At 40.3% G+C, this 23372-nt stretch overlaps 2 protein-coding genes across 2 annotated transcripts; one reads left to right on the forward strand and one right to left on the reverse strand.

Annotated features, from left to right (window-relative positions):
• Nucleotides 1-2684: 2684 nt before the first annotated feature.
• On the forward strand, nucleotides 2685-12547 carry mtch2 (mitochondrial carrier homolog 2). Its single transcript, XM_008298436.1, has 13 exons — nucleotides 2685-2802; nucleotides 3961-4045; nucleotides 5884-5990; nucleotides 6381-6407; nucleotides 7677-7733; nucleotides 8434-8491; nucleotides 8675-8726; nucleotides 8817-8876; nucleotides 9886-9979; nucleotides 10148-10195; nucleotides 10279-10346; nucleotides 10427-10502; nucleotides 11747-12547. Exons 1-13 carry the CDS (start codon nucleotides 2716-2718, stop codon nucleotides 11831-11833), a joined length of 906 nt encoding a protein of 301 aa, XP_008296658.1. The 5' UTR covers nucleotides 2685-2715; the 3' UTR covers nucleotides 11834-12547.
• A 735-nt stretch (nucleotides 12548-13282) lies between these two features.
• On the reverse strand, nucleotides 13283-20416 carry znf414 (zinc finger protein 414). Its single transcript, XM_008298437.1, has 5 exons — nucleotides 20070-20416; nucleotides 19743-19853; nucleotides 17871-17976; nucleotides 17215-17768; nucleotides 13283-14045 (listed from the first exon to the last, which is right to left on the reverse strand). The coding sequence occupies exons 1-5, from the start codon at nucleotides 20131-20133 to the stop codon at nucleotides 13876-13878; spliced, it is 1005 nt and encodes a 334-aa protein (XP_008296659.1). The 5' UTR covers nucleotides 20134-20416; the 3' UTR covers nucleotides 13283-13875.
• Between the last annotated feature and the right edge of the window lie 2956 nt (nucleotides 20417-23372).

A 23372-nucleotide genomic window follows, 5' to 3' on the forward strand; every position in this document is an offset into this window, starting at 1 on the left:
CCTGTCATACCTCAGTCATTGTTCTGTTTGAAGCTAACTTTTAGCTAGAACTAGCAGGTCAATTTGGGGCAACATGTCTCAGTCATTTTGGGGTTAGTTCTCACATGTGACAGCTTACACCAGAATAACAAGTTCAAGAAGGATTTAAATTAACACAGAGTGTGCTTATCCACAACTATCTTCATTCAACTTCAACAAAAGCGAGAAGACATGTTCAGAAATTACAATAGAAAAACAGAAAATGGCAGTGCAGCACCTGATGTGATGCTGAGGGCAGTCAGACAGGTGACCCTAGCTAATAAATCAGTCAGGAGTACAGTAAAGGATTTTAATGTCAACTACCGTACCTTGGCTCAGTACTGCAAGACATTCACCCCAGTCAAAATACAGAGTCAGACAGCTGTCCTAACTACAGTGGTTGGGTACAAACCACTAGGGCAGGATTTTAGCGCAGAGTTAGAACTGCAGCTTGATAAATATATTAAAAGATCAGCTGACATCTATTTTGGTTTGTCTCCAACTGAGGTGAGAAAGCTGGCATACGAATTTGCAGTGGCATAGGACCTGCAATTTCCATACGCTTGGTCTGACAAAGAAAAGCCAGCGGTGAGTGGTTTACAGGCTTCTGAAAGCAGCATCCTTCACTTTCTCTCAGAAAACCAGAGACAACTAGCCTCACCAGAGCAAGTGCAGGCGTGGGTTCAAGCAGGTGGGGTCACTGACATCTGGTGAAAGGGGTTCCCTGGTGACATTTGCTTGTGCAGTCACAGCCACAGGGAACAGCATCCCTCCCTGCTTTATATTTCCTCAGGTGCACTTTTGTGATCACGTCTTCAACAATGGGCCGCCTGGCAGCAAACAAGGAGCAAATCCCACAGGGTGGATGAAAGCATTTTGTGGAACATGCCAAGTGCTCAAAGGAGAAGCCCTGCTTACTTCTTCTGGAAAACCACTGCTCACATCTTTCTACTGATGGGCTGAATTTTGCTAAAGCAAATGGCATCATTATGGTGTCCTTCCCAACTCACTGCTCACACAGGCTGCAGCCTTTGGACAGAAGTGTTTATGGGCCACTTAAAAAGCATGTGAATTCTGTCTCTGATTCCTGGATGAGAACAACCCAAGTAAAACACTCACCATCAGTAATCACTTCTGACCAGTAACCAGTGATTCCATACTGAGTCCCAGTTACCAGGTGAAACCAATTCTGACTTCTGGATCTGACTGAAGAGTGGGACGCCCTGCCCATTGACACCATCAATAAGCTTGTGGACAGTATGCTACGATGTCTTAACGCATTGATCCATGTCAGGGGTGGCCATACTTAATATTAGTGACTGAGTGACATTTTAAAGAGTAATATTGGACATTCTTATGCATGGAATCCCCTTGAAAATGTGTTTCCTGTTATATGACCAAGGTTGAAAAATTGAAACAAAACCCTTACTCCTATTGTTCAACACCCCCAACTTTGTTTAAGCCTGAATACAGAGTTTGTAAAAGCTAGTTGTGATTAAAAAAAAAATTAATGTGATATGTATTGTATGTATTGCAATATCAATAAGGTTTTGAGATGATATACACTTTATCTATCAAGAATAAATCGCATTGTCACAATCATTTCATGAGAAGAGGTTAAAAAATATTTTATTCCAACTTTATGTGCAGCAGTGCATTTGGAGCACTCTGTTCTATTTGGATGAGGCTGTCTCGTGATATTTTTGTTTTTGTGGTCCAATTTGTTATATCTACTCAATCACTTATCACATCCATCCATCCATTATCTATACACCGCTTAATCCTCACTAGGGTCGAGGGGGGGCTGGAGCCTATTCCAGCTGACATAGGGTGAAGGCAGGGGACACCCTGGCCAGGTCACCAGTCTATCACAGGGCTACACTTAGAGACAGACAACCAAGCACACTCACATTCACACCTTCAGACAATTTAGAATCACCAATTAACCTCAACATAAAATTGTCCATAGGTGTGAATGTGAGTGTGCTTGGTTGACTGTCTGTCAAATGATGAATGGATTTACTGCAAAACAAACAAACAAACAAACAAACAAGTTGCATTGTATTTACATAAAAGATAAGATAAATTACAGTGCTAAAACAATTGCACATAGATTAAACCATGAATTGCACATGAGTCCATTATTTGAAGAGTTCAGAGCTAGACTGTGAAACCTGACCACTGTCTGTGGCATCATTTTAAGATGACAACCACTGAAGCTGTCATTAGTGGTGCGATGACTGTTCATGGAGTCATGGTGTCATGACTTGAAAACTGTGTTTCATTGACTTTCTGTTGGTCATAGATCATCCTGGATCCATTTCTATCTTTGTGAAGCCTACAATGACATTGTTCAGTTCCTCTAATGATTCTTTCCATGTGGAACCATGAAGCAGACCTGCACATAGACACAGTTTGTTCACTTTTGTTGCACTGAGTTTCTACTTTGAGGCCTTTTCTATATAGTCTTTCTAAAATATTTGAAAAATATCCCACGTTTCACCTCAGAAACATTGCACATGATACAATTTGTATCTATTTGATATTTAAGTGATATTGCACAGAGGTGTGCTCACTGCGCCCTGCCCTTAGTGAACACTAGATGGAAGTACTTCTATCATAACAAAAATGGCCGCTACCGTTTCCTCACTCAAGAAGAAAATAGGATAACTTCCGCTCTCCCCTGTCTCTCCAAAAATGGCGGACACGTGTGGCCAAGTATTGCTGGGATCAGGGCTAACCGTCCTCTCCCACCCGCTGATGTATATTAAAGTCCTTATCCAGGTAAGAGGGGAAGAGTTGGTGCAGACGCTGTGAACATGTTGGTGGTCCGGGAGTTTTTTCAGGCCTCTGAGCCGGCCTTTGTAAACACAGTTTCATCACACTGCTGTCAGTGTGACATAGAAAACTGTCAGCTCCATTGAGAATATCGTTGTTTAATGTTGCCTCGTTTTTCAGCAGATGCGTAAGTAACACGACTTATGGCCTTTCGTGAATGTCTACCACTCTTTAATTCAGCGTACATATAATTTTCACAGCAGCCAATGTCCCGCTAACTGTCAGCTCCACTGCGCGTCCGAGTGTTGTCCCTGTGACCTTCCGTCTTCAAAATACTCTGTAGTGGGCGGAAAAAGGCGTACTGTGGACCGTGTTCCACACTTCAGGCTTTACCGAAATATTCCGCTGCTTCGTCGATGTTCAGTATGCTCAGTGAACAGGAATGATGTCCTGAGAGAGACTTCCAGGCAGCTACAGAACTTATTTCCTAACAAACCTGCGGCCGTCAGGTTGCCTGTTAGCCGCTAGGAGATTAGCTCTGCAGTGCTGCCAGTCCAGCCTTACATCCTCCGTGTTTCTGCTTTGTCACACACTTTCCTGCCGTGACATGCAGACATCTAGTCCTGGTTCTTGGAACACCTATACAAGGTGTCTCCATTGACCCATTTAACACTAACAGTTAAATGTCGGGACATGCTAACGATTCTTAGCGCTAACCTGCTGGTGGTTTTCAGTCTGTCTGGCTGTCAGCTCCACTAACTGTATGTATAATATGTCTGGTAAGCTGTGTGCTTTTCAGAGTACATGTGTACCATATGTGACTGCACTTGGACCAGAGGATTTGGGAACTTGTGTCATTGTGCCCTTTATCCCACTGAGATAGCTCGTAAGCTAGCATTAGCAGTTGCTAACTAACTAGCTTAGTCTGTTAGACAACTTTATAGGCTTTCCTGTTAAAGTTGATTTAAAGACAACATACACACATAGAAAGGTTAGAATTGGATACAGACTGTAAAATGACTGCACATGACAAAGTGAAGGGAACTGGGACAATGCGGAACCAAATCGATCTGTCAAAATGAGAGCAGGAAGTGTGTTAGAGGTGACAGCAGTCAGGGTGAAAGGTGCCTGTCACTGTTTCATTTTATTGATGTGTGTTATCAGGTAGGACATGAACCGCTCCCTCCCACCCTGGGCAGGAACTTGTTTGGCAGGCAAGTCTACCAGCTACCTGGACTGTTTGCTTATGGTGAGTCTGACCCTCCAGGTTAAGCTCTTTCAGAAATGGAGTCAGTAGCATCTAGTACAGTGCTTTATATATCAATATGTGGGCAGCTGATCTTGTAGCTTTTGTTTTAAAGGTCCCATATTATGAAAATCCATTTCTATTGTGTAATGGTTGTACTGTTCATTTGAAAGGGGTCAAAATAAAAGCTATGGAAACATGGACACAGTTAACTGTTTACCAAATATAGCAGCGTCTTACAGATTTGGCTGTAGCATCAGGTCGATGGACAGTGGGCAAACATAGCACAGGAGAATTTAGAACTTTCTGCTGTGTTTGGGCTCTGTCTATAGAAAACATTTACAAATCGAAGCACCTACAGAGTCCTGTAGCAGCTACTAGCATCTACTATTTTATTTGTGAATGGTAAAGGTGTGGATCACTGCGAATCTCTTTGTATGGTCTCTCCTCTAAACAAGCATTTGTCTTGAGCACCATTTGTTTTTCTTGCACGTGTTGTTCTAAATTTTGAGCTGTACGTGGATGTCCGCAATGGGGTGTATGTGAACTGCTGTGGATTTGGGAGATGACAATATTTACACCACTGCAGATGCATACACGGATGTAGAAAGCATTCATTTTCCTTAAGACATTAGCCAGCAGTCACTTCAGAACCATTTCCAAGCTGCTGCACCTCTTAAACATTATTTAAAATAACATTACAACCATGATGTTATATGACAAAATCCCTCAACACATAAAATAAAAACAGCAGCTGTGCAGTGAACTAGGCAGTATTTCCATGTAAATAGATTGCTCAGAGAGAAAGTTACAAGTGCCAGAAAATCTTGGTGTTGGTTTCAGTTACACAGAGAGCTACAGCACTGAAATGGCCTGTTTAGAAGAGGGCTAAAACTCAGGGCTTATACAGTCAGAGAACTGAACTGTCGGTGTGGTATTTCGAGCTAAAAATGTAAAGACACAATCCTGAGATGTGAAAATTTCATTTTTGAAAAAGGGCACAGTATGGGACCTTTAATGTGTCTTTAGCTATGGAAATGTAATGAATCAGAATACATTTAGATTTGTACAAAACGTATTTGCGTTTGCATTTCTTGTACACATGCAAACTGAATGTTATCTTAAATATACTCCCATCTTATATGGATTTGCAACAACAGTTGTTGTCATTGTAATGATCTTCATCCACGGAGAGAACACATCAGATTTCAATGTACAGGATTTTTGGTCTATATGCTGCCATGTAGCTGAAATTCATTCACTCTGAAGTCAGTAAAACCCTTTTTATGACCCATTCACAGCTAACTTAATAAAAGCCATGTCTGGTAATTATTTGCTTGTGAATGTATTGCTGTGTGGATATCACAAGACTTCACTTAGATAAGTAATGTGAGTTGTAAACACTTAAAATTCACTAGCACAGTCCTGAAAACTTAAAATAGCAGAGCTGTTCAAGGCTTTATCAGCACTGCTGCCCTAGCCTCCACGCTGTCTGATCACTCACTCTACGTTACACCAGCATTTTTGGGAACTATCTGATCATGATGACTTTGATTTCTTAAAAATATATATACTTAATTTTGGTCATGGAATGGCTGCATTAAACCTTGTGGAACAGAGTAAAAACAGAAGCTAACCTATATGACCATAAAAAAACTTAAATGAGTTTATTTGTGTTTGACCACTGGGCAGTGTACATGTCTCTTTTCAGCTATATTCTTCTTCTTCTTCTTCTTCTTATTGTTATTGTTGTTGTGGTTGTTATATTTTATTGACTAATCTATACCTGTTTAAAATCCCTTTTATAACGTAACCTGTTAAATGTTTTCTGAATGTTTCAGCAAAACACATCATTAAGATTGACGGAAAAGCGGGTCTCTTCAAAGGGCTTGGTCCAAGGCTCTGTGCTGGCACAATTGGCACAGTTGTGCACAGCAAAGTTGTCCAGGTAGGCCTGAAAAGATGAAGTGCACCATAAAAGACAGTAATCATGTAATATAATTTCTTTATTTATTAGCCCCGTGAAACCACCTTTAACCGCTGTTTTGTTATAATCCTTAATAGTTATATGTTATATAGTTGTACTGTGATAAGGTATTGATAAAAATTTATTTTAAGACTGCAACAACAACATACAGTCTCTGTTCAGCCTTCTGTTGGGATTGCCTTGGATGCCGTTACATTTAGATTATATGTGCTTCATCACGCAAGTCTGATCATCTGGGATACATACCGGTGCCCAATGTATTAGTAGCGTAATAGTAGAATAAACTGCTCACAAAGTCTTTATTTACAATGGTTTGGCAGTTTGATAACGCTACTCTTTACTTTCTTACAGACATGTCAGGAACAAGGCACACCTCAGGTAAGAGTTCATTGTTGTAAGAGTTTGCTGTTTTGTTTATTTTTTTGGTGCTATTACAAATTATTGTTTTTTTTAACTTTTTCTTTAAGCATTTCATTCCCAGACCCTCACATAACATCACCCAAACAGAAAAAAACAAAACCAACAAGAATACAGACAACAAACCTAACACCAAACCTAATATAAAATAGATACGTAAAACCGACAGACAGACAAAAAATTAATTAATTAATTTTAAAAAAGAAAAACACAAGGATGGAGGGGGGTATTTAGGTACAGGTATAGGAGCAATAATTCATCATAATTCATCATAGGTCATATATACATATCCTAATTCATCATCACATCCTCATATTGTCCCTGATTCTCCAACCCTTCATTCGACATTCAGATATTGTGAAACTTGAGTCCATTTCTTTTCAAAGGTATCCATAGTCATCTGTAAAGTTGCAGTCATTTTTTTCCATAATATACACACTCTTCAGTCTCTGCCTCCATTGGGATATGTCTGGTGGTTTAGCAGTCTTCCAGTTCGCTGAGATCATTTTCTTTGCAATCAGTGAAAGAATTCTAAATACATATCGCTCATCTGGATTATATTGTTCTTTGGATATAACACCTAACAAAAACAGCTCTGGTTCCAGTGGGACCTCCACATTCAGGATATTTTCGATTTCTATTTTGCCATTCTCCCAATATTCTTTAATAACTGGACAATCCCAAAAGAATATGTGAGGTAGCACCTATTTTTCCACAGTTTCGCCAACATAGTGCCGCCGTAGGATCTTTTACAAGTGCTATTACAAATTAGAACAGATTGTTAGCTGGTGTTCTGTACATCCTGCTAAACTCTGTCCAGCTGACAGACTGAGCACTGACCCTGTCCAACAGCCCTTTTCAATGCAGACACTTAGAAGATAGACCGAGATGCCAGGAAACACAGTTGCTAACTACTTTAATTTTTGCTTCCTTTGGTTCTGGCTTCAAACTTGATGACAAAGTAATTATCAGCTTGGAGTTCACATGGTTGGGGTGAAAACAGCACACAACATAGTTGATTTTGCTGCCCCAGAAGATTTGGAGGTTAAGTTTATGGCCATGACCCACACTGTCTCCTGCCTTCCCTTGTTTCCTTTTCTCCCTCAGTGCTCTCTTGTTGTTTCAGTTCATCTCTATATTCTGTCTAATAGAGGCATAAAATGGAAAAAAAAAAAAAAACATCAAATGTGGATGATGATGATGATGATGATGTTTGTCTCTGTTGGCCAGGTACTGGGTGGCCAGCAGAAGGCTGTGGAGGGCTCCCTACAGCATGTTGTTAATGAGGTAAGGGACATACCATGGTTCCATTATCAGTTCTTATGTTCATGATGAAGTATCCCATTTGAAAAACTTAATGAAAACAGCAAGATTAGATTTTTAAAAATCCCCTACGTTTTTCCGCTTGCTTGAGTGGTTTTTGACTTTTTGGAAAAAGCGTTAATGCACTTTATTTGGAGATGGAAACACCTTTTTCAAGTAAGTTCTGGTAGAGCCAACATTTAACTCACATTACTGATCTATTGTTTCCCTTTTTTCACTTCAGGACGTCATGAAACATGGTCGATAACAACTAACTGAAAGAATAATTACAACTTCCCCAACGTAAAATGATTCCATTTCTCTCCCTAAGATAGCCAAACTTCTGTTTCCTCTTCTTCATGATTTTGATAAACAACTGGTTTGTTTCCAACATCTTTTGCCGTGTTTATTACAGCCATGTGTAACATAGCCTATACAACCACCTTCTGACAGCACGTCTTCTGGACGTCCTCTTTGTCGTTGTGGTCTAAATGCTCGGCTGTCCTTGGGAATATTATGTAGCCAACTTTAAACATTCACTTCTGTCGTTGTGGACTGGACAGTTTCATGCTTGTATTGACACTGGACAACAGTGGTGTTCGTTATCCAGACATCAAATGCACCTTTCCTATAGTTGGCAAGATAAAAAGTTAGTCTCAGTCTCAGTTTTCTGTCTTTTCCACAGACAACCAAAGAGATGATTGCTCGTTCCTGTGCCACCATCGTCACGCATCCCTTTCATGGTATGTCATGGCTCTGTTCAGCCTTCATCTGACTCACTGCAGTATATGCATGTGATAACTTCAGATATTATACTAGATCTTTGAAGTGGGTGAGATTGTGATACATTTGAATCCTGTGGTTGGATCTGTGTGATGAGACACTAGTCTGCATGTCAAGTATGTTTCCTTTAACTTGTTTTTCAGTGATTACTTTGCGATGTATGGTCCAGTTTATTGGGAGAGAAACGAAATACAGGTAAAGTTTTAACGTTTTAGACAAAAACCTCAAAGCAAAGAGCTGTAAAAATGAATGAAAACGTAAAATGTTCTTTTCTTCTGTTGTCAGTGGGGTGTTCGATTCCATCGTCACGGTCTACAGAGAAGAAGGCATCCTTGGCTTCTTTGCGTAAGTTTGGCACTCTTTATCTGTGTTTTTCTGCTTTATAGGTCAACTTTAAGTCATTTTGCAATACACTTGGTGTATCTAATATAATAATAAGGAAGTGCGTCAATTTAGCCTTCATTCTAAATTGTATGCCAGAGCATGGATAATCTAACACTGAGTTATGTTCAAGCTTGCATATCAAGTTGGAGCTGAGGTATTACGGATGATGTTATCTCTGTATGTAAATAAACATCTAAAGATCCACTGAGGGGAAGAAAATAAAGCAACTGCAGAAGTTACTGAGAAAGTTTCCGTAGTGGACAACCATGGTGCACTGCAAATAAGAGCTGCTCTTAAAGATTTGTACTTATTTTTAATGGTGACAGTTTGCCTCAATAACAACGTACAAATATCAACTACAAAGTGGGCTTAACCTATATCCATAGTGTGCTACATTATATATCCTGTTTACAGTCCCCAAAGGAAATTATCCAGGATTATCCCCCAAATAGAAGTACTAAAAGAATAGTAATGGCAGATATAATACATGAAATGTTTTCCTGCTCTATCAATGTGAATTTTTACCCAAACACAAAGGCTCAGAATGAATCCCATCATCATGGTCCTTGTCATTCCTGAACCACTGATCCTTTTTCATTTTCATACAGATAATTGCCCTGTAGTATAAACTTGTAACCACAAAGGCAGAAACTGTATGCTGTGGCTTATAAGCCCTGACTGACAGTCACTTGTAGACAAATTGGTTTATATGACAATTAAACTGTTTTCCACTGTGTTGTAAATTTAGGAAAGCCCTAAGAAGCCAGAATAGACAGAGCAGCAATCACAGATAAAGAGGTTAAAAATGAAGTGCACAGCTTACATATAAAGGCAGAGTGGGAAACCTAATTTATTTTCACACAGTGGTGTTTTCTTATTTACAGTACACAGACTATAATCCACAGTATAAAATGTTTTTGTTGCATTCAAAGTGTTTATTATTTTATTTTTTATTTTTATTCTTGTTTAGTGGTTTGATTCCTCGCCTGCTGGGTGACGTCCTGTCCCTGTGGATTTGTAACCTGCTGGCTCACCTCATCAATACATACGCCATTGATGACTCGGTATGCAAACTAATAAGAATAGGAACATGACGCTGCAATTAGTTATATGAAACACAAAAAAATCTTTCATTCAGTTCAAATCCACCATATAAGGTGTAAGTTTGTGTTCAGCAGTCTTCAATCTCGGCTCAAATACAGAATTATTGTGATGATTCTTTGTCTTTACAGATGAGTCACACAGGAGAAATCAAGAACTGCTCTCAGGCTGTGACGGGGGTGAGTCCGACAAACATCAGCAGTGCGCCAATCTGTCTATAGCTTGCAGTCTTATTTTGTTCCTTTTCTGCTCTTACTTGCAGTTCTTTGCCAGTATGCTCACATACCCCTTTGTTTTGGTGTCAAACCTCATGGCTGTCAATAACTGCGGGTGAGTTGACAGGTTCTTTGCTGTTTTGAAACCTTGTAAGTGTTAGATCAACCACACTCATATTTCCACTGTCCTGTCAGGCTCGCTGGAGGCCTGCCTCCCTATGCATCAGTATATCCCACCTGGGTGGACTGCTGGAGGCATCTAAGCAGAGAGGTAAATATACCACAAACCAAACTCCTTTCAAACACCTGTGTGATAGTAACCATCACGTGGATCACTGCATGTTCACCGCTATTGCTTTGAAGTCCAAAACAAAAATTTTCAGCAATTCAGAGCAGCACTCAGAAGACAAAAACCTAAAGCCTCTGCCACTAAGTTAATAACTTACTGGTGCTGGTTACACTTTGTGTTTACCATGAACTCCAGACAATTACAGAAAAATGATTGAATTGACATCACAAATTCAGACTGTACATGTAATAAGAAAGCTATGCAGAAACATCTCAGTTTCACAAGTCAAAGATTTGCTGGCTTTTGACTACAGCTAGAAAGTGATCATAAAGGCTACACGATCACCATATTCAAGATCAGTTGGCCATTGGATGGGAACCACAGTGTACCATAGTTAGCTCAGCTGTTCACATAAAATCTCATTTTAACTGGTTTAGCTAACATCTTCAGACCAGATCCCTATTTGACATCAACCACTTGTTGTTAAGTTCAAATTAACTCCAGTGCATTTGCCTATTTTGGTTTGCATTATTTGTAGATTAAAACATCAGCTGATTGCAAACTGTCAATAGAGTAAATGTATAAGTGACTGATTTAATCATGTTGACATTTGTATCAGCTTCTGTCTTGACTAGTAATGTTCATAATCTAGTATTTGTTCACAAGCTATCTGTGAGTCCAGAGAAGATACAGAAACCCATCAAGTTTAGTCAAGGTTTCATGTAACAAATCCAGCCCACAGAACATCTCTGTTTCCCTTTGAACTGTGATGTAAGGCTTCATGTTTGTTGACAGGTCAGCCAGCCACACCTAACTAATCTGTATATTGAGATCAGCTGAAATTGCAGACTCAAGTGAGCATTTAAAAAAAAATCTAATGATTAGCAAAGACCCAGAAATCACATGTCAATATCAGGTGGAAATGGGGTTTAAGTGTTGACTTAATACCAGTCACTTCATCATTCATCCGTTGTGTTTTAGGTACGGCAACATCCAATGTTAAAGCAACTAACTCTAAACCCCAGAGCTGTCCAAACATGTCCAAGGGACATGCTAATGGACTACACGTTATAGTATTAGTCCAAGTGTGATGTTAACAGGCTCTTATAGGCCTTCAACATTTGGGAATTGTTTTTCCTTTATAATTCAGATTTGCCTTTTAGTTATGGTCATGCGTGCTGTAAGTTCAGCCATTACTTACACTTCTTTCCTGTTTGTCATTTCAGGGCAACATGAGCAGAGGCAACAGTTTATTTTTCCGGAAGCTTCCAGCAGGAAAGATGTACGCAATTGACCAGAAAAGATTTTTTTAAAGCCTCAAGAGAACTGAGCTGAACATAGTTGTGATAATAAAACAAAAGAAATCAACATTGCCTGATCTGGAAGTGGACAGTCGGTACCTAATCTTTTTTTGTATGTACTTGTTTACGATGAGTTTTATTTCTTAACAGCCCGCCATCTTGTGGACTAAAAACACTAGTTTCCAGTTAATTACAGAAGGTTTTGTTTAATGAACAGAAATTGACAGAGTTAAACTTCAGGGCTGTAAGACATTGAGATGGAGCAGGGAGGCAATTCCTTTTAAAACCCACACATAGAAAAACTGAAGGGAGAAAACCTGTCAGCATAATGTTGTGACCGATGTGGAAGCGCCCCCTTCAGACATGTTTTTTATATAGATTGATTAAAATAAATTTTCTTCATCACCATGATGGTAAGTGTTTGTTGAAAACAACACTTCAGTCTGCATGTGGTAATGTCAACGAATTCACATGTCAATGATCAAGTGGGACCTCTTATGTGGTATTGTCTTGATGTGTTAGTTATTGTAAAGCTCACTGCTGGGCGGGTGTTTAATGCTAATTTAAAGGCGGGGAAAGTGATGGTGATTGTCTGGGAGCATGTGTGGATGTGCAGAGGCATGAAGCGGAGCCTAAGCTCACTAAACTCTGGCACTCTGAACAGTAAAATGCTTGTATCAACTCATTCTGATTGACCCAAATAAAAACAGACCTTTTTGACCTTGTCTTTCTTGCAACGGTGTTTGGCGTAGAATTTGAGAAGTATGTGAAATGATACATGCACCACAATGTCACTTGAGTGAAAGGATGGGCTGGAGTTGTCTATGGTGTTTTCTTGTTGATATGTACAGACCCAAACCAACACATGTATTAGTCTTCTGTATTAAACTAGATATACTTTCTTCTTACTCAAAGCTCAACTGTCCAAATTAAAACTACTGCTGAAATTACCTTTATTTGCATTATCAATTAATCAGATTTTCTGCATTTATCTAGAATATGCATAGAAAAAAGCCACTTAGATTTTCCCACAACCCAACAAGACCTCTGTAAAATGCTTGTTTTGACCAACCAACACTCCAAAATCCAAATATATTTCCAATGATAAGAGAAAGAAAATCAGCAGATCCTGCCTGTTTAGAAGCTGCAAATTGCAAGGTCACAAAAAATATGTATGGATTATAGTTAAGTTTATTTTTCTTACAATTGACTAATCATTGCAGTTCTTAAAGAATACATCAGTGAGCCACACTTGAGTTACATTTTCCTTCATCCCCATGAACAAACACTGCAGTTCATTTGAACTCACCTTGACATGCTGCTGCCACAGACACTGCTTAATCTGTGGGTACAACATTGTTCCCAAAAGTCCCAAACACATGCAGTCTTAGGAAATTTCTTTGAAAGTTTAAGATTACACAGGCTGAGGGATGTGCATAGAGTACAGAATTAGAGACATACTTTGCTGGTTTAGCTCTTTTATTGGATTAGTTGACAAACTGTAGAATAACAGCAGCTGTATCCTGTGATTGGTCTGATACAAAATCGGAGAAAAGGTTAATAAAGCAAATCATGTGAAGGAGTAACAATGTCTGTGTAATACACACACAGTAAATACATCAGTCAAGTTTGCTTTTCCATCCTATCTGTAACAAACAACACTGCACAATGATTTATGTCTGATCAGTGTTGATCTCTGTGTTGTAGTTAATTGAGAAAGAGAGCATCAAATGTTTATGATCTACAAATGTGTCACTAATAGCCAAATCTTCACCAGCAATTCAGGTGCTGCAATGTTGTGTAGTTCAAAACATCTGATGGCAACAACCTTCAGTCAAGTATCCCCAGAATAAATGACAGCAACTCTACAGCACATTGTTTGTGACCCAGCAATCTGCTAATTAAAACGTTTTTTTTTTCCAGAAAAAATTCACATCATCACTTTATACATCGACTTCACTCATGCAGGCGCTTCATAGTAAAAGCATACTGGACATAAACAGTGTTCAGTTTGTCTAAAACCTCGACAGACACAGAAAATGAGCGTTTCCACATTATGTGTTATTGGCAGAGTTTGTTGTGTCTTCTGCAGCTTTGCTACCACTGTGTTGACTGTTGATGTGTTGAGTCATTTCCTTGCGGTTGGTTACAGTGTGTCCACACTGCACACAGGTGTAGCGCCCTCTGGTGTGCTCCCACAGGATGCGTCTGTTGCAGGATATACCTAACGCATGAAAGGACAAATTATTATTTTCAAATAAATAGATAATTATCAAATCACAAGAACCACATCAACACTGTATGAGGTTTTGGGTACTCTCTCTGACAGACCCTAATTGTTACAGAAATGTTAAAGCAGTTACTTGCAGTAAAAATTATGGACAATTCAGCTTTCCAAAAGGTGGCAGGTGGAGCAGAGTTTGAAATGTGAGGGTCTGTGTAGCTGATTGGGCAAAAATAGCAATGACACAGTAAATAGCTTGCTTTAACAGAGATCAGAACATTTATTATTTTACTGGTATGTATTACAGAGAAGATTCAATCAGTAACAACAATTTCACTTTGATTTGGCCAAAAATTCAAGTGACATCCTGCATTATGGGACACTGTCAACCCTAAATGCACTTCAATACAAGATCATGTTTAAATATATTTAGTTTAAAGTTTAACAACTTTAATGTGCAGCTGTCTGTTCGAAATAAGCGGCTGTATTGATCGGTAAAACAAATATATTAACATGTTTAACAGTTTTTATCTTTTTTTTTTTTTTTTTAACCAGCTTTGTTGTCTTGTATCATTTGCATTAGCAGCACTTTATACCATCATAACATTTTATATTTCTTGTTTTTCTCCATTACAACAACCAATTGACTGAAGTAGGTCACACAATGGTTTCATTTTGTGCATTAGAGTCAAATGACATATTAAACGCCCTCTTTTATGTGAATGTGCAGTGTTTGAAGCAGAAAGTCTGAATTAACAAAGAAAGCTGAAAACCACCTTCATGATACCTGTTATCTTTGACAGGGGGTTTGTTTTTGTAGAGCCAACATACACAAAGAAAGCCTGGCTATGTTAAACTTGCTTCATAGATTAGATAGAACTTTATTGGTCCCTTTGGTAGGGTACCTCAAGGAAATTGTTGAAATTGTCATAGTACAACCCCCTGCTTTAGAGATACACCAATATGAAATTTTAGAGCAGCTGTGGCTCAGGTGGTAGCGTGGGTTGCCCACTGACTGATTGGCGATTCGATCCCCAAGTTACTCCCGATGGGCGAATAGGAAACATTGTAAAGTGCTTTGAGTACCACCGAGGTAGAAAGGTGCTATATAAGTGCAGACCATTTACCATTCAGGGTGGATAACAATTATTGATAGTTGTGGCTGATATCAAATCAATAACTGACATTAGTCCTACATCAATGTTTAGAAGTCTTCTACATATGACAGGAAAATATTTAATTACATTTTCGAACAGACTTTCTTTTTTTTATTTGTATATTTGGGGTAAATAATATCAGATATTATCTTAGCATTGACAGCCCTTTAGCATCTTTCATCTCCTTCTCTGTCCTCTACCCTCTGCACTCACTGTGCCCTCATACACACAGTAAGACACACAAAGCCCTGAAAAGCACAGAAAAAATCCAGATTGATATCCAGGTTTCACTTAGTGTCCCTACTCCACAGCCATACTCTGGATTATTGAAGTTTATATAACTGCCACCAATGTATTATTCGATTCACTTCTATTTTATTTATATAGTGCCAATTCACAACATATGTTATCTCATAACACTTAAAATAGTAAGATGAAGACTTTACAAATTTAGAACAGGAAACCCAACAATCCAAAGTTCCCTTTGGATCTCCCATGAGCAAGTAGTCAGCGACAGTGGGAAAGAAAAAAACAAAAAACTAAGAAAAATGAAGCACTCAGTCAAGTTAGCATAATTCACTACATATATTTCCACTGTGTCAAACAAACGTAACCATATAAAAGGAAAAAGAAGATTGTTTTGTGTCTTCTCTTCAATGGGTGCTGCCATCTTGGAGTACAAAAACAGGTGACGTCACGCGGTTGGTTACCTTCGCAGATTTAGTTAAAAACAGACAGTGAAAGACTAATGGGAGCTAGGCTTTACAATACAGCAACCAAAATGACTGTCAGAAAAACAAACAAACAAAAAGAACTACAATCATTTGAAGCACCCGGTCATCAAAGTATTCTCAACACACGTCATTTTATACCATAGACTACACACCAGAGCTCAGAGCTGGTGCAAACCTCTAAAAAACATTTTTCTTGACTTTAGGTTCAAAGCAGTCAGTCAACACTCCAAACTTTAGACAACCCTCAGGTATTTACAATTCCATTATCGTCTTCATGTTTCTTCCCTTTGTGATGAGTCCTTTCAGCTGGCTTTTTCCGCAAAAAACAAACAAAAAACGCCTACGACAAACCATGAAGTAAAGTTCCCACTGCACGGTTTCCACATCGTACTGGTTGAAATGCATACACCAGTGGATGAACTGTTAGTTTTATCTTGCTCCATTTTAACAGGAATATGTTCAACATGGTTTGAGATGCTTCACTGTGACATGAGTATAGAACAGGACGAGGACGGGAACTTTACTTCACTGCTTGACTTTCTAAATTCGTTCTAAATTCCCCAGAAATCCAGTGCTAACTGTATTCAAAACACCTCAGGAATAACTGATTAAAAATGCAACCCCACAGCCTTAGAAAAACGTCAACAGGAACCCTGTGTGTTTTTCACAGTTTGACAGGACGGGCAATGCGATGCGTCTACCTAACAGACAATATAGTTTATGAATGGAATTATGTATACATCTGCTGTCCACATTCACAGTCTGCATTATTCAGTGCACAGGTATGTGAAACTACAAACTACCCTTAGACCAGTCTTAAGCAGGTGATAAACTTCCCATGGTCTGCTAGTGTCTGTGTGATGCACATTTTGTCATTTGCCTAATTACACGAGAATCTACACAGACCCCTCTGCAGAAGTGTATGTGCAGCCAAAAATCTGACACCGCATTGCCACTGTGCTATAAGAGCAGCAGTGTGCACGCACAGAATGCGTATATGCTGATGGAACAAAGTCCTCCCAAAGGACTCAAAGCAAACTAGAAAGTAATATAACAATAAGAACCAAGCAACTGTAAAATCTATAGCTGTGTGTCCACAATTTGCATAATTCAGGTTTTGTTTTTAGGGTCACACAGCTACATGTACAAACGGAACAACACGTGTGCAGCCTGAGTGATTCTCTCAGGCTTTGTATAGCTATGATGACCAGATTACTATGAAAGGGAAAATGCAACCAAACTTTGCTGGCTACAGCTTTAGCAGGAGGACAGGCTCACCTTGATTCTTCTTCCAGACAGCTGTTGACCCAGGAGGAGAGTGAGGTGCTGATCCTGAAGCAGGGTGGACAGACTCATGAGACCTGCTCTGTGTTTGCTGCAGACCCTGGGCATCAGGGCGGTCAGATGCTGCTTTTGGACCATCCAGGTTTAGGGAGGATGGCAGATTAGAGGCTTCATTCCTGAGCAGAGGCTGGTGAGTTGCCTCAGTGAGTTGTGGGGGAGCAAGCTGAGGAGGGAAAGCCTCAGGGAGGGGCAAGATGGGTGGACCGAGCAGAGGGGGTCCAGCAGAGTCTGGCTGTGGAACTGCAGTGGGAAAGGATCCATCTTGGTTTGGCATTTGAGAAGGTAGTTGCTGGGCTGCAGACACTGATTCAAGCTGTGGGGGTTGCTGATCCATGGCCGTGGCGGTCACGTTTGGGTGGTTCCCAGCAGCAGGCGAAGGGAGTGTCAGTTCAGGAGGCTTTGTTCTGCTCCGTGGTACCTTGGAGCAGGTGTGCAGGTGAGTCAGGAGGCCACGATAGGACCGCAACTTGGTGCGACAGCTCTCACACCTACAGAAGAAACAGAAGAAACACTATGTGACTCAAAACATTTGCAACAATGAATTCTCAGCACACCAGCTATTAGTCAATGTACAACACAGGCCAACTCACTGGAAAAATAAGTTGGGTTTGTGATGATGTCTCATATGTTCCATCAGTTTCTGCATGTTTGGGAAGGAGCCACTGCAGCCAACGGTGGAGCACATCAACACTTTACCTGAGGAGAGAAATTCTTGTCACACTGATACTGCTGTTGTCCTTTTAAACGTTTTTGTCCTAATTATGACAGCGAATATAAAAAGTCAAGACTGCATTTTAATAAACCCAGACCATCCATATTTTCCTTTCATGGACTACAGCAGAGCTGCATGAGAAGTGGATCTCTTTACAGCCATTATGGATAGAAGAAAAAGACAGCAATGTCCCAGAACTCGTGACGTTACTGGGAGCCTATCCCAGCCGACTTAGGGTGAAGGCAGGGGACACCCTGGACAGGTCACCAGTCTATCGCAGGGCCACACTTAGAGACTGACAACCAAGCACACTCACATTCACACCTACAGACAATTTAGAATCACCAATTAACCTCAACATGTTTTTGGACCTTGTGGGAGGAAGCCAGAAAACCCAGAGAGAACCCACGCTGCACAGTGAGAACATGCAAAGTCCATGCAGAAAGATCCCTGGTGCCCCCACCGGGACACGAACCGGCGACATTCTTGCTGCGAGGCAACGGTGCTGACCAACTGTGCCTTAAATAATCATTATCAACATAATTTAACAAGGTGTAATTACACTGTGACTACTGAGAATTGTTATTCAAGATATCTAGAACATAACTCTGACCAGTCAAAATGACAGCTGGAGACATCTGTAAGTTAGTTTTGATTGCCTAAAATATTAACTGCATGTATTTCAAATGTCATTAAGACTACACTAAACTGCTGTGCATGATGCTGCTAAAGCGAGGCTTCCCACTAGATATCGGTCCAACAAAGCAATTGATACATAGGAACAGAAGTAAAGGCAGCTGCCTTGTCAATACAAAGATCATAGCAAGGAGTTTGCAGAGAATGAGAGTTTCATTCATCATTCTTGTCAAACTTTACTGGAGCTTGGCTTCAGGCTGCTTTGACATGATGGTAACAGTTTGTTTAAAAAGCAAGCAGTCTCTTGCTGTTGCTTCTGATGAAACTATGGGTAGATGCAATGTCATTTCCATTCATTATCTATCCATCCATTATCTACACACCGCTTAATCCTCACTAGGGTTGCAGATGGAGTCTATCCCAGCTGACTTAGGGTGAAGGCAGGGGACACCCTGGACAGGTCACCAGTCTATCACAGGGCTACACTTAGAGACAGACAACCAAACACACTCACATTCACACCTACGCACAATTTAGAATCACCAATTAACCTCAACGTGTTTTTGAACTTGTGGGAGGAAGCCGGAGAACCTGGAGGGAACCCAGGTTGCACAGGGAGAACATGCAAACTCCACGCAGAAAGATCCCAGTGCCCCCTCTAATTTAAGATATCTTTTATTACTTAAATTTAACTAGTTATCCAGATATTCCAGATATGTACAAGGTCACTCTGACTAGTTCAATGGATAGTGGTGCAGAGCTTGCATTACAAACTGGCCACAAATTCAGTTTGCCCCAAAGCTCCAGTCAGCCCCCACTTCTCCTCTTACCACTGCCACCTACACCATCCCCTACAGACACAAGACCTAACTGAGCATAAATAACTGGTCCTGCTGTATTATACTACAGCAATCCAGAAACTAGTAGAATAGACATTTTTCACATAACACATAGACATTTTGAATTCCTGAAAGGCACGAGTGGAGTTAACCATTAATGGTAACTCAGGTCCATCGGGTGTCACAGCCATAACAGGAGGCGGACCTCCAGTAGTCATTCACACATCGGTGCTTTTCCCACTACGACAAAGTAAGATGTGTGTTGTCTCGCTCACCAGGAAGAGACTGCGCCGGGATCTCATGGTCCTGGATGTGGCTCTCAAGAGCGCTCTTGTCTGCGTACACCCGCTTACAGCCGTGCAGCGGACACGGTATCCTCTTGTTTCCTGAAACCGACCAACAATGCCACTATTTATATGAGGCAAATACTGTACATTTGTATCTGTAACTTAACAACTCAGCTTGAGCTACTTAGCATGCTAGCTAGCCTGTTTGCTAGCTTAAATCTGCCCCCCTAGCTAACGTTTGTGTCGTTAAGACCAGCGGCATCAAAGCACAGTGAACTCGGCATATGTTTATAATATCTGAGCTAAACAACAGACCTCCGTTATCATTTTCAGACGTCTGCAGGATGGTGCTGCCCGAAGACATCATGGTCGCAGTCATGTCTACCCTCTGCAGTGGTAACAATCGAAGAAGTGCAAAAACGGACTACAACGACCAGAATGCCGTGCGGTGAACCGGTGCACACTTAGCCTTGAGGCTTTCGTTCTCCTGAAGTATCAGCGTCATCAAGGCCACTGTTACCACCGGCAATGAAATAACTTATATATGTGATATAAAACTGTATCAAAAAACTCACTGACACACTTTTAAGTGATGTGATAACAATCTGATTGGAGAAGTCGTGAGATCTGACACAAACACAGGTTCTGTGTTTGCATGTGGGCGCAGTGATGGCAACTCTTTGTCAAAAGTAAAATATCTCCAGAAATAGTCAATGAATTGCATGGAGGAGATCTATACGATGTGTCTAGTAATGTCGGTTTGTTCAGCTGAGCTTGATGATAGCATGATAGCATGTTCAGTTAAGATTGTAAACCTATCAAATATTAGACCTGCAAAACATTTCTATGTTAACATTGTAACTGAGAGCATCATGTTCTCCTTTGCATGTAGCCCAAAGCACCACTATAACTAAGCACAGCCTTACTGGGCTACACTAGTCTTACTGGCGACTCTTTTGAAATACACTCTGCTCTGCCGTTCATTCAGATTTAACAAAGCAGCACAGTGTTGTAAGATGCCTCAGTTCACCGTGGTCTTATATTGTTGTATTAAGATGTGATTGGTGCCTCACTCTTGCATGGTGTTAGTGTGTGTACTCATGTGATTGTCGCTCAAAGTAGACCAACAAATTGCTAATTTATGTTGCTGGTACATGAAAGCTATACAGACAGTTTCATGTCAACTCTTGCAAAACATTTATTAATAACCACCTGTTTTATACAGTTCAAATTTAGCTTATTTCACATGGGCGAGCTGTGTGAAACTCCTCCCACACTGGTCACACGGAGTTGAGGCCTTTCTCCAGTGTGGATGCGCATATGATGTTTCAGACTGGTTGACCATTTGTAAGCCTTCCCACACTGGTCACAGATGTAAGGCCTTACTCCAGTGTGGATGCGCGTATGTTGTTTCAGATCGTGTAACCATTTGAAAGCCGTCCCACACTGGTCACAGAAGTAAGGCCTTTCTCCAGTGTGGATGCGTGTATGACTTTTTAGTTTGTTTAACTGTTTGTAAGCCTTCCCACACTGGTCACAGAGGTAAGGCCTTTCTCCAGTGTGGATGCGCATATGACATTTCAGATTGGTTGACGATATGTAAGCGTTCCCACACTGGTCACAGACGTAAGGCCTTTCTCCAGTGTGGACGAGCAAGTGATCTTTCAGTCTGTACAATGCCTGAACGTCTTTCCACACCGGTCATAACAATGTGGTTTCTCTTAAGCTTGGGTCGCTTGAGCCACCTCTCCGTCACTGAAACTGTTCTCTCCCTCATCAAGACATCTGTGTGGATTCTTGCAGGTCTGGTCCTTTGAAGCAAAAAACAGATGGAAAGACAAAGGGCCCTTTACAGCAGTGCAAATGGCAAATGCTTCCGAATGACACGGGAGAGGTTGGGATGTGACGGTACACAACAATCATGGTCGGGCATTCCTTTAGCTTTGAAATCATGGTTCATAATGTTCAAATGAAAACAAGAAATACAAAGAGTTACAGTGCTTTTTCAAAATAAACACAGGTTCACCGAACAGACTACGACTGCGTCTTCTCATAAAAGCCTGTCAATATGGCAGGAAGTTGTAGCAAACTGCAAATAACAAATACGTTTACAGAAGTAAATTCAAACCATTTGCCTCTCAAATATAAAAAAACATATCTACATTTAAATTCCAATACGGTGCGACTTTAGAAACTAGATGTTCACCAATCATTTGTAAGAATGGCAGCATGTTGTGATAAGCTGTGGATAGATGTAGCTTGTGGTTGTCTATAAAGGGCTGCTACAACTTGCTGGCTGAAATGTGGATGAGAGGGAACTCGGTAACAGGGCTTCATCACTTTCAGCGTGTATTTAAAACTGGACAACAGAGTATGGTCTGCTGCTATAAAGACACCTCTGTTGGCTGCTCAAAGTTGACGTTTTTCTTTATGATAAAATCTGAAAGTGTTTTATCTGACATTTGCCACTAAAATCTAGTAAACACACTGAATTGTCATTTTGTTTCGGAAGACAGTAACGGAATTGTTCTCGTCTTCACGCCTTCAAGGGTTTTTCCCTAACAAGGTAGGTGCAGCAGATGTTTCCAAGCAGCCAGTGGACACGTAACCACAACCGCCTGAGATGTGCCAAAGTAGTCAGAACAGGACGAGTTTAAATTCTACACACAGCAGTTACAAGTTAAAAGGACTTACCTCTGCCAACGAGCTCACTTCACCACCCGTGTGACTCGTCTGTTCAGCCACAGAGTCGTCCACCAATGAAGCAGCGCTGACAAAATCAAATAAAGACAGCAAGTCCAGTGAAACCCACCAAAACTGCAATAATACCAGCATTGACAGCACGACTCGTGATGCAAATACTTGAATAAAAAAACATCCTTTTCTATTTTGAGCATTAAAATATATTTGATCTTGAAAACATTAGCTTAAAAAAGACAGTAAGTAAGTAGCAGTAACGGATGAATCTCCACTGTATAGTTTTGTGCATTTTTTGACAACCTTAGCTTGAAAACACATCCCACAAACTACTGAGAACAATGAAACAGTTTACGTGTGACTCTTCCAGTCAATTTTTGCCCTTTGATTTGTTTTGTTTTTTTCTCAACGTTTATATCGATGACATTTCATGAACTCCCGCAGTTTAGCGGACATCTTTACGCAGGTCAGAGTCACTGAGGATCTAGAAATGTACTAGTGGTTTCCATGGTAACCAAAGGCAAATCCAGTTTCAAAAGGTTCGAATTCCAGAGGTGTTTTTTTAAAAAAAAGAAAAACAAAAAAAAAAACGGCGCATTCATTGCAATAAATATCAGCAACCTGAGAAGCTACCTAAAGAAAAGTACAAATCGTGAGACATAAGCTGACAAATGTTGGTTTTGTTTTTTACTCCTCTGCATCTAAAACTTAATATGGCACATGACATTTAAGAAAGATTTCACTGAGCTTGGTATTACTTGACTGCTCTGGAGCTCCTGGAGTTACTTGTTGAGAGAAGAATGTTACACAAAGTGCTGAACATAACAGACAACAGTTGACATCATCTGCATGAGCTGCTCATCATCAGTTGTCTTCAGTCTTCTACAGAAACTCTTGTCCACTGAGAATTCATATTTGACT

The sequence above is a fragment of the Stegastes partitus genome, unplaced genomic scaffold, assembly GCF_000690725.1.
Source record: "Stegastes partitus isolate 25-593 unplaced genomic scaffold, Stegastes_partitus-1.0.2 Scaffold1317, whole genome shotgun sequence".
NCBI classification, from domain to species: Eukaryota; Metazoa; Chordata; class Actinopteri; family Pomacentridae; genus Stegastes; species Stegastes partitus.